General features: G+C 35.9%; 1 protein-coding gene across 5 annotated transcripts in view; it reads right to left on the bottom strand.

The window, feature by feature from the left end:
* FRAS1 (Fraser extracellular matrix complex subunit 1) overlaps positions 1-16,131 on the bottom strand; it is a 409,779-nt gene that overhangs the window by 116,814 nt on the left and 276,834 nt on the right. For all 5 annotated transcript variants that reach the window (XM_039845532.1, XM_039845530.1, XM_039845531.1 and 2 more), the window contains 2 exons: positions 10,218-10,371; positions 4,712-4,890 (listed from right to left, as the gene is read on the bottom strand). In XM_039845532.1, coding sequence (XP_039701466.1) covers positions 4,712-4,890; positions 10,218-10,371 — 333 coding nt within the window. The remainder of the gene's footprint in view (positions 1-4,711; positions 4,891-10,217; positions 10,372-16,131) is intronic.

Below are 16,131 nucleotides of genomic sequence, written 5' to 3'. Positions count from 1 at the left end.
AGTCAAGCCTAAAACTGGCTAAGCCAGGAGTTACAGCCAGGGAAGATAGATAGCTGTAACGCCAGAGGAGGAAGAGGTCTGTGTTATATTAGGACTGTGATGAGTGTTCTTAGGTGATTGACGAGTGAGGTCATTTTGATTGACACCTGGTTGCTATATATATGCGCATGTGCTTACCCAGAATTCAGTCTGTTATAATTAGATTCATGAACTTCCAGCCATAAATGTAGTATTACAATGAGGTTTAAATTGTGGGCAAACTAGGTTAGTGAAGGCGTCTATAGCCCGGATTAGGCCAGCTAAGATTCTGACCCTTTTGTCCTTTGTCTCTGGGGATGCAGGAAGGATTCTCTAACTACCAATGGGGTGTTCTTTGGGCAGTCTCTAGGCTGGGCCTCTATTCCTCTGTTCCCCTGTCACTCATGTCTGACTAGCTACCTAACATTCCTCCTACCTCAAATATTAGGGACACAGATCATTGGAGTTTGGGGGCAATGACTGCTTTAGCTACTTCAGGATGAGAAGGGACGAAGGTGGAGGATTGGGTCCCTTATACCTGCTCTCTGTCGACAGGGGGCAATGGCTGTTGATGCCCATCTAGGGGACCGCGGTATGGTTGGTATAGGATCTGTTGACTGGAGTGGGTGATAGTTTCCTTGAAGAATCTTTTTCTTATGCATATATATCAAACTTTATATACAACTGTATTCTAAATTTTTACTGAATATGATACTATGATATTTTGCTATCTAATTAAATATTCTTGAAAACATAGTTTTTAATAGCTACATAATGTTGCATTATGAGCATACATAACACATGTTATATATGTTATTTTAATTCCATTTCTTTAATCTTCATCCAACATAGACATCTATACCTGGATTATAAATGACAAATCTCAGCCTCATCATTGCAAGGTAAGATTCAAAACATTACAGTTGGGGTGGTAGTCACAAAATCAACTTTTTCCTGCTTCGAAAATTCAGGAAAATGATGCTTTTCCTATGCATTTTCTCCTCTCTGTCAGTGCTTCTGAGCTGCTGCCTTACACTCTCCTTCTCTCCATTGTCTATTCTACCTTAGATTTGTTACAAGAATCGTTAAGGTCTGTGTGACTATGTGTGGTTGCATTAATTCCACATGAGAGGAAGCAGGATTCTGTAAATTCTGAGAAAAAAAGTAAGAATAGCAGCTCTTTATGTCTTCTAAGGTCTGAACAGAAAACAAACAAACAAACAAACAAACAAAAAACTGTCTTCTCTGTATCTTGATCACATCGGATGCCTGGAGCTCAAGTTTCAGAATAGCTACATGTTTTCAAGGAGACGTCTTATAGCGTCTCTATAAATAATATCAATCACAACAGCTACGATTCACTGAACATCTTTCATGGGCTCAGCACTGTACTAGCTACTTCTCATAAGTCATCTTATATAATACCCACATAGTAGATATTATCCCCTTTCTTATAGATGAGGAAACTGAAGGTCAAAAAAATTAAGCAAGATGTCAAAGTCACAAAGCCAATAAGGGTCAGTATTTAACAAGGTTAGTGGGTCATGATCTTCCTACTGGCCAATTTGGAAGATTTAGGAGATTGAGAAAGGGGAAAATATATTCTCCTATTTCTTGAAGAAGAGAACTAGAACACTGTGCAGGTAGTGAAATGTGGGGAATATTACCAAGCAAGGGAATCAGTTCTAGCTTCCTTAGTAAAGATATTGGTGTGGAAACATGTTGGTCTTTTTCAAACCACATCCCCTGAGGCTGTGTCAATGTGACCTAAACATACCAAATTTGGGGCTCCTTCCCATGCTGAAAATGACATTAGTGTGCATGCGTTATCCTCATTATCCCATGCTCTATTTTTTTAGTGCCATGTGCATTACATAAATCCCAAGTCTTACACACAAAGTAACAGATGGGATGCATTGATGGCTCATGACGGCACATGAACACTGAAATGAAATTAAATCCATGTAACTCATTGTATTGTAATTTCTGCTTGAAAGGATGGAAGAGAGAGAAAAATCATGAGAACAGAATTTTTTTTTTTTAGTTTAAAATCCTTTAGGGACACTAAAATGAATGGGAAAAATTGCTGTTTATTTTAGTGCATAGTTACAGTGTCTGCATCATTTCAAATCAAAATATGATAAAACAATGAGACTTTAAACAAACACACCAAACCTCTTATATCCAGGAGAACATAATCTCAGAGAGTTGTTTCATACTTGCAATAAAGATGCTTTTCGCATTCAAAATGTACTTTTTGGAAAGCCTTCAGAGGGAGTCCACAAATCATGTAAGAAAACTGAGCTTGTTACTTCATAATTACTCCCTGTTTTAACCAAAAATGATTACTACTCTTCAAGCCACACATATTCTGAAAGACTTTGGCTATATTTGGTAATATTTTAAACTCTATTTTCAAAGGATGACATGCTGTCTGAAGAATATCCCATTGGTTTTGAAGGAGATTTCAAGTAGGAGTTCTAAACACATTTTGAACAAAATGTGTGAAGATTCTTCAAAGGGAACCACTTTCTAAATGATGATGTTCAACTAGATGTCTTAAACTCAAGTGAGTTTGTTAAAATAAATCAGTAACTTTTGCAATTTTATAATTAACCCACTTAGTAACCAACTTGCAAAAGCAATCAAATATCATTTTGAGCAGGTATTGAGAATCTTTCCAGGGAAATGCTCTGTTATTGATAATGCTCTTCATCCTGACGCCTACGAAGCAAAGACAGATCTGAGGGTTCTAGTTTGCTGAGGTGACTTCTTTTGACTGAGGTCTTTGCCTCCTTCCTGACTCATTTTTTGAAGGTTGCTGAAAATGAAAAGTTAACTTGGGCAAAGGTCACATGTTTGCACACTCACTGGACATTCAATGTGCTCAGTATAATCTCATTTTAACCTGCTCTCTGGAAAAGCACGTTTTTTATACATTATAAATCAGTCAGTCAATGAAGATGTGCACACCAGGCATCAGAGGCAGAATGGATGATAATTTTAACAAGGTGAGCTATTGTGGATTCCTAGACAAAGGCAAAGTCTCAGACTTAGGACTGTGACACTGCTTTGACTGATCACCATGAGTCCTTCTTTATATTTTCACAACATTTTCCCAAATTCTTTTCTGTATCTATGCTTAAATGTTCTTTCTCATTCATACTTCCTCATTCCCTTGTATTTCTGTTCTATTATTTATTTCCAAATTGTCCTTGACAGATGTTTATCTAATTTTATTGGTCTTTCCAAAGAATCAGGTTTTGTACTCATTTGTCAATTCTATAATTTTATAATTAAGCAATTCTCTACTTATCTCTATTAATTCCTTCCTTTTGTTTTCCTTAGGTTTCCCTTGTGGATCTCTAGCTTCCTGAGTTAAATAGTTCATTTATTTTCATGCTTTTCTGCTCAATAATAAAAGCTTAAGACCATCAATTTTCTTCTGAGTATTATTTTTGTTCACATCATTTAAGTTTTGATAATTTATTTCCTCTTCATCAAAATTTCTTAATAGTTTGTCATTTTGATTTCCTTTTACAACTAGTAATTATTTGGGAGACTATTTAAAAAATTCCAAATGGTTCAAATTTTTTGGTTACCCTTTTATTATTAATTTCTAATGCTACTTCATAATAGCCAAAGAATGTGCCCCATATAATTTCTTGGTCTTTTATTTATCGATAAACTCCTTATGGTCTGGTTGTTTCAGTTGGCTCAGGCTACTATAACAAAAATACCGCAGACTGGGTGGCTTACAAACAACAGAAACTTATTCCTCATAGCTTTGGAGGTTGGAAGTCAGAGGTTAGGGTGCCAGCGTGGTCGGGTTCTGTCGAGAGCTCTCTTCTGGGTTGTAGACAGCCACCTTCTCATTGTGTCCCCATGGCAGGGAGCAGAGAGGGGTAACGAGCTCTCTTATGACTCTTGTAAGTATATTAATCCCATTCATGAGGGCACAATCCTCATGACCTCATCTAATCCTCATCCCCTACCAAATGCCTCACCTTCAAATACCATCACACTGGGGAGGGTAGGATTTCAACATACGGATTTTGGGGGGAATACATACATTCAGTCTATAGCACTGGTATTTGCCTAATCTTTATAAACGATAATAACAAACCGTTACATAGTGATAGGTAGTATTCTAAATGCTTTATAGATATTAACTCATTAAATCCTTTATAGGTATTAACTCATTAAATCCTTACATCTGTAAATTCTATTTTACAGATGAGGAAACTGAAGCACAAGAACTTTGCCCAAGTAATTTTCCCAAAGTTCTATAGCTAGTACGTGGCACAACTATGATATGAATCCTGGGTTTGGCTGCCAAGTCCATGATCTTATTATACAGTGATAAATGTTCCAAAAACATTTTAAAAAAGAAAATAAGATTTTTTTTTTTCTCCATATGACGTTTTAATATTTTGGAAACATTTTTTCCTAAACACTTTAGCCATTATCTAGTATGAACTTCTTTGCAGTGGATTGACTGCTTATAGAGATTATCTATAAAATTGAATTAATAAATTAAAAAATCTCTCAATACTATTAATTACATTTTTTTCTTTCCCCTTAAATGTTATTTTGAGGCAATCACAGAAAACTGTCTGAATTGCTTATAAATAAGGGTGATGATTTGCATCAGACCATCTAGAAATCAGAAGAGTCAGGAAGCAGAGGGTACCTGAAAGCGGAAGGAGTCACTCTGGGCTGGGACTCCCAAGTGCCTGTACCACACGACGCCTTCATTGATGTCCTGCTGGGTGAAGGTGCTGGTGGGAGTGGCCGTCCTACCATCAGGCAGATGCTGCCCTTCATCCGCGGGGCTGTCTGCAGGCATATTAACCAGGAGGACCACCTCTCCTATGAACGCCACATAGTTAATGAGGATCAATGGGAAAAGTAAAAGAGCTCTCATCTCCTTCTCTAACACTTTTTTTTTTTTTAACAGAAAAGAAATGGTGTACTTCTTTATTCTTATCTAAGGTGAAGGAAAGAACATGAACACAGAATTCAATAGATATCATCGAATCCTTCTCTAGATATAGAACTTCCAGTCTTTCGGCTAAAATAAGTAAAAGTTATTCAAGGGTAATTCATGTATGAAGTTACTGACTTGCATCTATTAAAATTATATAAGGAGATCCAAACATTCATGAATACTGTAAACGAATCCTCATAAAATGGGCATTGAATGAATTCATTTCTATCTACAATTTTCTATGCACAGAAAATGCTTTCCAACCAGAAATTTTGGGGTGTAAACACAATGGAAAATTAGAAAAAAATAAAAAAAGTTATTGAGAGAATTTTGGGTGTAAACACAATGGAAAATTAGAAAAAAATCAAAAAAGTTATTGGGAGAATTCTGTACAACAAAAATAATAATAGGTTAACACTGGAATGCTTATGGCAGGTGGCACATAAAGCAATTTATATGGTGGTACAAACCCAGCTCCACCTCATCCAGCATGTGAGGGTAACCAATGAGAAAGCCTCTCTTTCTCATTGGTAAAATGAGAATAATAGTCCATACTTCATAGGTGCTTAAAAACAATGTTGGTCATCCTTATAATTACATTATCTAATCCTTCTAAAGATGCTATTATCATTTCTATTTTAAAGGCAAAGTTCTTTAGGCTCAGTTCAATAACTTGTTCAAGGTCACACAAATGATAAGTGGAGGAGTGCTTGGATTTGAATTGAAGCTCATATTCTTTGTCATGAAATTCTGTTAACAATCATAATTATTTTGTGTTCACAGGCCAGTATTTACCCTGACAAATAACTGAACATGTTTTTTACTCCTTCATTCTCTAAGCTTTATTAGAATCGAAGCAAGAAAATCTAAGTCTAAACCACACTGCCACCAACACCAATCTGTATCTATTGCTTATTCTTCACCTGAAGTTACTATCTTCTTAAAGTGAGATTGCAAATACAGAGATGTTCTAGAAGCAATTAAAGTTTCACAAGGAGAATGCACCTTCGAGTGCAGACCAATCAGATGAATGGATTAACTGCTGAAAAAGAAACCATGTTCTCATGAAAATGCACCTAACAATAAATCTAAAGGTTGCCTCTCTCAGTGTGTGTATATTTGTGTGTATGTGTGTTGGGGTGGGGGGTGGGGCAGAGAGAGAGAGAGAGATGTTTTGTAGGAGGATACCCAGATCTTAGTACACTAACCATACTGGGCAATTGATAGTGTACTTTAATTACCTTAGAGAAATTTGTTTTCTTATTCAAAGGAAAATACTCATTCTAATATTTAGATGCACTAAATTCAAGTTTAAAATGAGCATAATATTCTAGATGGTGATGAAATACTGAAGAGAAAAACATTAATACTCTTCTTTATATAAATTTGTACATAATCAACTCACTCGAGTTTCTTTCTTGTATTATTTTTCATTTGTACCTAAGTCACAAATTCCATTACACATCTCTCCCTAGTACAACTTTCTGTTCATAAGATGCTGCTAATAAACATGCTTATCCGGGTTGTAGACTGTTTATGAATGTGAGTATAGCTACAAAATATTCTGAAAGGAGATTTCTATAATAAAAATGTGAAGAGTAAGGATAGAAAATATTCAAATGCCAATCTCCTATCTATTCTGTTTTATATACTTTAAAAGCTGAAGAGAATTTTCTAACAAGGCCTAATGAAATAAACCTATTTTTCAGATTAAAAAAAAATCATTGGCACATTATGAAAATTAACAGGAATCATAGGACATTGGCTAATTCCATTAATCTAAACCCAGTAAATAGTCACTGGGTACCTGTTAGGTGCTAGCTAATGTGGTAGATGCTTCAGGGTCGGGGATTCAAAGATAAACAAAGTGTGCTTTCTTTCCTTGAAGATCAGCCCCTTTCCATAAGCAACTGGGAGCCACCGTGACATTTTCACTAGATGATTGGTATGAGCAGATTTAGAACAAAGAAAGCACATGATCAGAATAAAGAGAGCCTATGAGGCTTGAAAGTTTCCGTACTTGAAAAGATGGACTTTATTCTATGAAAATGATAACAATAGTAGCTAACATTTGTGTGGACAGTGTGACCAATTATGAGGCTACTGCAAAATCTAGATGAGGGATGGGGACCTGAACAGCAGTAAGATTGGAAAGATATAAACAGATATAAAAGCCAGTGAGGAAGCGGACCTGACAAATGTGGCTGAAAAGGATGAGAGAGAGGGAGGACATGGAGAATCATCTTCTATGTTGGATGATGGGTAGGCAAGTGATGCCACCAATGGGATGAGCATTCAGCACTGGGTATGTTGACTACAAGGTGCCTTTGTGACAAGCCCATAGTAGACAGGAAAAAATATCAGTGTTTTGGAGGTTCGCTCCAGTGATGTGAGAGCTTTTGCTTATTACCTCACCTCCACTTTTATTACAATATGACAAATACCAGATGACCTTTTAAAATCCAGGTCGAGAAAACAGAAAATAATCTCTACTTAGTATTTCCCTTATGCTGAAGTCTATATTTTAACTAAGACTCTAAAGGGAAGATTTAATAGTTATTAAGAATTAGGATCTCATTGAAATCTCTATGAATTTGTTTGGGATTGAGATAATATGTATTAAAGCTTTCTTACAGTAAGCTAAATAATTTAGAGTTGGCTGTGTGTCAAATTAAGTCAAATTCTCCTTCAAATGACACTAAGTTATTTCATTAAAACCATCTCATTAAATTTACTTTTAAACCTGTGAAGCGGCTAAAGGTATGAGTATTAACTTACTTGTCTAAACTTACATTTGAAAACAGTGATGAGTTTGCAAGGGGTTGAATTAAGTCCTTTATGCACATACTACACAAGCAATTTACATTTGGTTCAGTTCTATGGTCAGGTCTTCACAAAAAGCCTAAAGCCCTACTAAACATTCTAAAGTGATGAGGGAGTACATAGTAGCTGGGGTGGCACTGAGGTAAGGGCTCCACAATTCACATCACTGGGATAGATGGGCGTAAGCAGATTTGTGTTAAGTGGGCTTCTAGTTCCCACCGCTTTACTCTTGAATGGTTCCTAAGGGTAATGTGATTTGCTTATTACTAATACGGAGCTCTGGACACACAGAAAGAGGATTATGTTCATAGGAAGAAGTTAATTAAGACAGTTACAGTAGAAAGGGTCACAGTCAAGCCTGTATGGCATTTATCAAGCTGAAATGGCTTAAAAACCATTTAATTCAGCATTTTTCTGTTTAACACTTAAACAGAATATTGGAATATTAGGCTGTCTCTAGGAAACTTAACTTTTTGGCTTTTAATAATCAAGACAAAGTAGAGAATTTAGTACATCAAACGAACAAAGATTTTCAGAGCTGAAAAGGACTTAAACATTATCTTACTTAAAATCAGTGGATGAAAGCACGGCAAAGTTGAATAAGGTCTGCAGACTAATAGTACTATATCAATATTCATCTTCTGGTTTTGATAATTATTCTATGGTACTGGAATATGCTAACATTGGAGGAAGCTAGCTAAAGGGTATTTGAGAGCTCTATACTATTTTTGGAAATTTTCGGTAAGTCTAAAATTATTTTAAAATGAAAAGTTAAAAAAATTACTAGCGTAATCTTTCAAAGAAACCTATGGCTCAATGGGGGTTCAGTTGCCTTCCTCAGGGTTATATAACTATAATAAATGATACCCCAGACAGACCTAATATTTTCAATCATATCAATTCTTGATTGGATTATGCTATTCAATGATTTTGTGGCCATTGGAATTATTTTTAAATTGTACAGAAGTAAATTTTTCCTCACTATAGAAGGTATATAATTAAAAAAATCTGATTACCTAGAGGAAAAACAGATTATTATTTTTCTAATATTTAACATACCAAGCAATATTTTACTTTTAATGAATATAATTTTCATTGTCAGTTGATCTACTTATTTCTTTGTAAAAATCTACCTGCTTATTCTTTTATTTTGATATTTCCTTACAGTTTTTTGTGCTTTTAAATCATTTTAAATTTATTTATTTATACCTATTTCATAGTTTTTATATGATAATTTATTTCAAATCCTTGTGGTGTTAATCTCCTTGTTTGTTTTAGTTATAGAACTATAGATTGTTTCCTCATATGTTCTGTAATTTTGAATTCTGAGCTAATCTTCAGTGGTTTTATCTGTGAGAATCCTGTGTGGTCTGGAGTTGAGAGTGGATATTTTACAGCAGTTTCCATTATTTCTGCAAGAAACTCAAGAAGTATCATCAGCCTGAGATTAATTTTCATATTAATGTCTCAGCCCTGGGTTTCTCAGACAATGCACACAGTGTAACTTAACTCTGGATCTCCAGGGGAATTAGACTTGAAGTTCTGAATTCTCAGCAGAATGTTTTTACTTTATTCTGAGCCCTGGGAAGCACAGATAGGTTCCTTTGTGATCTCTCTGTGCTAGTAAGCTTGTTTTCTATTCTGTTCCTCTAATTGAAGGTAAATCACTCCAGAGTCCTGGTTTTATGCAAGATCTTAATTATAACTTTCTGTCTCTGCATGGGCATTAAATTCTAAGCCCCTGGGTTATTGAGACACATGCAGCCTCTCTCAAGGAAGCTATGCCATCAACTCATGCCCAGACAGGCTTTCAGTTCCTTTTTTTGTTTCTGGTTCCACAAGATTTCTCTCTATTCTTGTGAGCCCATCTATGAATGCCTTATAATTCTTATTATCTTTTACCTAGTATTAGTATTTCCAGGTGATAATGATGGGAAAATTTTCAGGTTATCATATTCTATCATCTTGCAAGAAGTAGGAGTAACAACACAGATCTTTTAAAAAAAAATTTTATGTGAAGTTTTTCTTAAAAGAGAAAGTTTCATCAAGAAGTCTGGTGATGTTCTGGAAGAGACATAAGATGGAGTTCGAGAGCCTGAGCTTTGAAATTAAACTGATATATATTAGGTAAGTAACTTTTAGTGAGTTACATTCTCTGTAAAATAAAGTTTTTCAAAACTGAAATTTTAGGTTTTTATATCACGTTTATATTACTTAACATACTATCTAATATATGTGTGCAGTAATAGCTATTTTAATTATTCTGTTTTTAAAAGAGATGTGTGAGGTATTAGAAAGTCAAGTTCATTGGAATCACAAGCTTGCCGTGTGGCAAGTCTAATGCTAAATACAGTGATGGAATCATGACAGAGGGAAAAGGAGTTACCAAACTGGGGATGGTCCTGTGTAATTTTGTAGATGATTTCTGAGGCACTGGCACTTGGAGCTTCGGCCTGTAAGATTCTGTTGGTAATCTGCAGCATTCCCCCTTCTGGAACCCACACCATTGAATTAGCCACAAGCCGAAGACCTCCATTGTTCTAGAATAAAGAAAGAGAACAGAATTAGGTCTAAGCAGCATAAGAAAATACCAGTTCTTAAAAATATAAGTTATCAGGTTCTATTGCTACTAAAGATTGTCTAATAAGAGCGATTCATCATTTTAGAGTCACACTATAAACTATATGTGTATGAACTATGAGTAGATATATGCATATATATACATATGTATATGCCTGCTTTTTCTTTTAATTTATCAAAAACAAATAACTTATTTAATTCAGGAAGACTAAATCTCTCCATTTCTTTCTTTCATTTGTCCATCTACTTATCCTTCCACCCTCCCCATTTACCCACATTCAATAACTACTTATTAAGCACCTATTACATGCCAGCTCTTTTGCTACAGGCCTAAAATATATAAGATGGCTGAATTAAGACCTCAGTTTCAGAACTTCAATCTAGCGGGAGAGACAGACACATACATAATTAGGATAAATCACAAGTGATGCTCTATAAGAAGCCTGAGCAGGGTGCTGTGGGGGATAAAGGAAAAAGGAGATTTCCTCTTTGGAGAAGAAATACTCAGGGAGGCTTTCCTATGGAAATATCATCTAATTCTTTAATGACAAAAAGATGGGCTAAGTAGAGAAGTGGTGAAACAGATTCCAGGCAGAGGGTCCAGCCTAAGCAAAGATATGAGACAATGCACTGTGGCTTAAGAAAACACCCAACTGTCTGGGCAAGTGAAGTTTAGGAAGCCAGGGGAGTAAGTGAATAAAAACTGATCCTCTATTGAGGTTGGCTAGTAGACTCAACTTATCTTATAGGCAGTGTAAAGTCAACATGAGTGTTCACGGAAGGAAATGGGACGATCAGATCTGGGTTTTAGAAAGCCTCCAGCAGCAAGGGACAGAAGGGACTAGAGCTGGGGTGAATCTATAGACAGAACTATTTAACAAGTTCTTGTAATGGCTCAGGTGAGAGAAGATGAGGTGATCGCGGTGGGAATGAATAGTTAGAAACAGATTCCAGACACACCACAGAGGCTGAATTGACACGCCTGGGTGACTGATTGAAAGTGAAGTCTTAGAAACAACAGTTGGGAATAGCTGGCTGGAATAAACCACCTATTTAACACTCCTGAGAAGACAACCATTTTAGTGGCTTAAGTTAATGTCATTAAAAAGCGCTGCCACTCCTGGCCCACAAGGTGCATGCCTCTCCCAAAGCCCCATAACTGGCATTTTCCACAGTATGAGATCAGTGAGGCTGCCTGTGTTCAGTTTTCAGTTTGTTTTCATACCTTAAAAATCAGTAAATCTGACGTTTTAAAATACGGCATTTCAGGAAGGATGTTTTTCTAAATTATTGTTATTACTTTCAAATATGCCAATAAAAAGAACAGAGCAAACAGCACTCTTGTGAAGGGAATATTGAGAACAGAAGATAGCAAATATCCTTTCAGTTGCTTGTAAGGAGAGCATTTGCCCCTCTCAGGAGGCAGTCATTGCTATTTTCACCACAATCACCAGGAAACGGAGTCAAACAGTGCCCAGGGAACAGCAGCAAAGGCACCTTCTATTGTGATTAATGCTCAGGAGCAAAATTCCAGTGAGTTTTCTTTCATAATTGAGACAGCATATTATTTACAAAAATATCAAAGTGCGCCAAGAACTTGTCATGTCATCTACAGAAAAGGCCTCATTAACTCCAGCAGTTTTATGTAACAACACACTTGGACCCAGGTTTCCTACTTGCTAAAAATCTTTCTACTAGCAGCAGCCTCGTCAGCTTCGCGTATGGTTACAGAAATCCACCAGATACCAGCAACCGCAGTCACAACTGATGAACCAATGTGGTTTTTCATATTCCGAGCAACTAAGTGCTGTGACCTGAATGCACGTCCCCAGACATTTCTCCCACTACATTTCTATCTTGACTACACTTTAACAACACAATTCCTGTAATTCCTGTGTGAGTAAATTTTTAGGAGACAGTATTCCTTACAAGTCAGTGCTAAGAGACCAGCAACATCTGGAAGCTTATTAAAACTTCATAATCTCAGACCCACACCTCAGACCTTCCGAATGAGACTTTCTGATTTAGAATCTGCATTTTATTTTTTCTCTAGTTTTACTGAGGTATACTTGACCAATAAAAATTGTATATATTTAAGGTATACAACATGACATCTTATTATACACTGTGAAATTACCACAATTAAGCTAATTAAGATATCTATCACCTCACATAGTTATATATATATTTTTTGTAAATTTGGTGAAAATACTAAGATCAACTCTCTTAGCAAATATTAAGTATACAATATTGTTAAGTTTGGTCACCATGCCGCATGTTAGATCTCCAGAACTTAATTCACCCCATATACCTGAACCTTTGTACCCTTTGACCAACATCTTCCCATTTCCCCCACACCCAGTCCCTGGCAATCACGATTCTACACTGCTTTCATGAGTTCAACTTTTTTTAGATTCCAAATTTAAGTGAGATCATGCAGTATTCGTCATTCTGTCTGACTAACTTAGAAAAATGTCTTCCAGGTTCATTCAGGCTGTCACAAATGGCAGGATTTTCTTCTTTTTTAATGCTGAAGAATATTCCATTGTATTTATAGACTACAGTTTCTTTATCCATTCATCTACTGAAGAACACAGGTTGTTTCCAGACCTTGGCTATTGTGAATAATGCTGCAATAAACCTGGGAGTGCAGTTCTCTCCTCGAGATACTGATTTCATTTCAATTGGGTATATACTCAGCAGAGAGATTGCTGGATTATATGATAGTTCTATTTTTAATTTTTTGAGAAACCTCCATGTCGTTTTCCATAATAGCTGCATCAATTTACATTCCCACAATAGTATATGAAGGCTCCCTTTTGTCCACACCATCATCAACACTTGTCACCTTTATCTTTTCGATGATAGCCATTCTAACAGGTATGAGCTGATGTCTCATTGTGATTTTGATTTACAGTTCCCTGATGATTAGTGATGTTTAGCATCTTTTTATGCATCTGTTGGCCATTTGTATGTCTTCTTTTGAGAAATGTCTATGCAAGTCCCTAGACCATTTTTAATCAGGTTGCTCTTTTGCTATTGAGTTGTTTGAATTCTTTATATATTTTAGATATTAATTCCTTATCAGATATATGGTTTCAAACATTTTCTCTCATTCCGTAAGTTTCCTTTTTATTTTGTAGTTTCTTTCCTTTGCTTTGCACCTTTTTAGTTTGATGCATTCCCACTTGCATTTTAACAAGATCCCCATGAAATGTGGAGTCATGCTAAAAGCTCAGGAAATATGGCACAGGACAGAGATCGTTATGGATCTAAAGTGGTTCTCCTAAAGCTCTACAGACAAGCATTTTAGAACATTTATGTTTATAACAGAATAATACGTAAGCCTCTGTTTACAGTACTTAATTGTTTACAGTACTTAAGAAGAAATGAACAACTATCTAAGGAAAAGAAGTATAATTCTTCCTACTCATTATGAAGTTTTTGGAGGGTTGCTTTCCTTTGGGAGAGGGTCCAGGGAAGATTCAAGAAGAGATAAATAGAAAACTATACATCACCTTTTCTACAGCTAGGGTGTCCAAAAAGCCAAAACTTTTAGCTTCATTTCCCCATTTTGCAATTTATCTCCTTGGTTTTTTTCTTTTTCTGCACGATGGTACATATATGCCTTTAAACTCAAGAAATTAGTAATAATATCAGTTGACTAATCTTTTGCCCAGTGATGTTTTATACATCCTTCGTGGTACCACATTACAAGGCAATGAAATCCAAACACGAGATTATGGGGGTGTAATTAAAACAGTGCTTTAAATTAAACAGTTCTTCTAATTCATTTCATTGAACAACAGGCATATAGAAATGCTGGTAATAAAGTTTTGCCATTATATATTATCTTACAATAAAAATACTAATGTTGTAATCCAGAAGTAAGGGCCCAGTCTCTATGAGTTGGACTAAAAAATCCCAAAAACAAAATGAAAACCTCCCCACCTCAAAATTAAAGGTTGTGACATAAATGATGAGCTCAAATGATAGCGTACTCTAATCCCAGGCTAACATATTCAATATAAAAAATTTTTAAACTAAATTAAATAGGAAATGACTATAATTAGATAAAGACTATGTCAATGTCAACCCTAACATTTTATTTATTCTGTAAATACACCTTAACTTACAAAGGCTCATTTATACTGTAGCTTTTAAAATTTAATCTTGTAGAACATTATAGATTTTAGGGAAAGATCATGTGGGGTGGCACATGTAAGGTGGAACTTTGATGCTATTTACCAGGATGATGAATGATAGAGTTGCAACTGGACTGTTTTTGTGTTTATCAATGTGTATATGAAGAAGCTTTGCTACTTCAGGCCAAGGATATAGAAACTTCTCTCTATGTAGAATTCAACTGTTTTATAAAGACATAAACAAACAAATAATTTTTTGTGATCTGCACAGATTTTTTTAACGTACACTCTTAATTGTATGACACTAAATTGAAGGAATTAAGAGAAATCAAAAAAAGGTAAAACCCTAACACGTGGTGAAGATTTATTTATGAGATAAACTCTTATTCAGAAAAATAAACATTTTGTGCTGTTGAAATTTATAATTCTCACAAACATCCTGGTTATCAAACTGTGTCCCTGTAAGACAACCAATGGGAAGATAGCTTTTAAGAAAGCTGAGGGCAGAACAGAGCTTTTAGCTGCATACACGCCTTACAAGATCAAACAGCCAGAGAAGATCCTCAGCAATAGAATTTTCCATCCAGTTCCTAGCATGACACTTGGGGGCTTTTAACATCAAAGCATAACACAGTTGCAGAAAATAACAGCTCAAACAACAACAAATGAGGTCAGAAAGATTATCAGATTTATTGCCAAAGTGGAAAAGGAGGCATGAATTCCAGAGACACTTTAGTTAATAAAAAAGAAGGTAATTCCTTGAAAGCTCAGCAGTGGAGAGAAATCAACCAATAAGCTTGACTTTCCCCTGCTGACATTTTTAGCTCTTATTAAGTGCTGAATTGCTTTAGAATCATCTCTAGCAGGCTTGGGTTTGGTAATCCACCTGGTTAACAAAAGCCTGTACAGCAGAGCATTCTTTCATTACCTTTCAGTCTTTTTTATTTCTTTTGCCTCCTCCCCCTAATGGAATATGTTTCAACATCAGTCCTGGGTCTATTTTCTCCTCAGTGACTTAGTATAAGCCTGGAGAGTAGCAGTCAAGTTTACTCCCTGCCAGGTCGAGGATAAAAACATAAATTTGGGGGAAGTGATGTAGAACTTGAGAAACAAGAGTGGAACTGGCAGTACCTACTCTCAGTCCCAGATGGGCCATGCCGGCATCAGCAGAGATGCTCTGAAGGCTTCTCATCTGATGCAAGAGATTGATTCAAAGGCAGGAACATGGGCACAAGCTTTATTCAAGCTGTTGCATGCATCCGTCTATCTATGCATCCTACAAAGATGTACTAAACTCCTGCGATGTAGCTGGCTCAAGAAAATAAGACTGAAATAATTCCTGCTCGCGTAAAGTTTCCTTTTTCTATCCCTTCCTCCCTTTCCATCTATCTTACCAGGTTAGGTTTTCCGTTGAATAACATCAGGATTAATTTGTATATTAATGTGCTAGGAATTAGACCTAAATTCTTTAGGTCATTTTATCTAAGGCATCAGTCAGGCATCAGCCAATAATTGGTCTCACTCCAAATTTAATACACAGGTAGCCTCAAGGTAAAGACAGATTGCCGTCTTCAG

Source organism: Pteropus medius, unplaced genomic scaffold, assembly GCF_902729225.1.
Source record: "Pteropus medius unplaced genomic scaffold, Ma_sr-lr_union100, whole genome shotgun sequence".
Lineage (NCBI taxonomy): Eukaryota > Metazoa > Chordata > Mammalia > Chiroptera > Pteropodidae > Pteropus > Pteropus medius.
The sequence above is the reverse complement of the archived record's forward strand: the minus strand, read 5'-3'. Positions and strand labels throughout refer to the sequence as shown.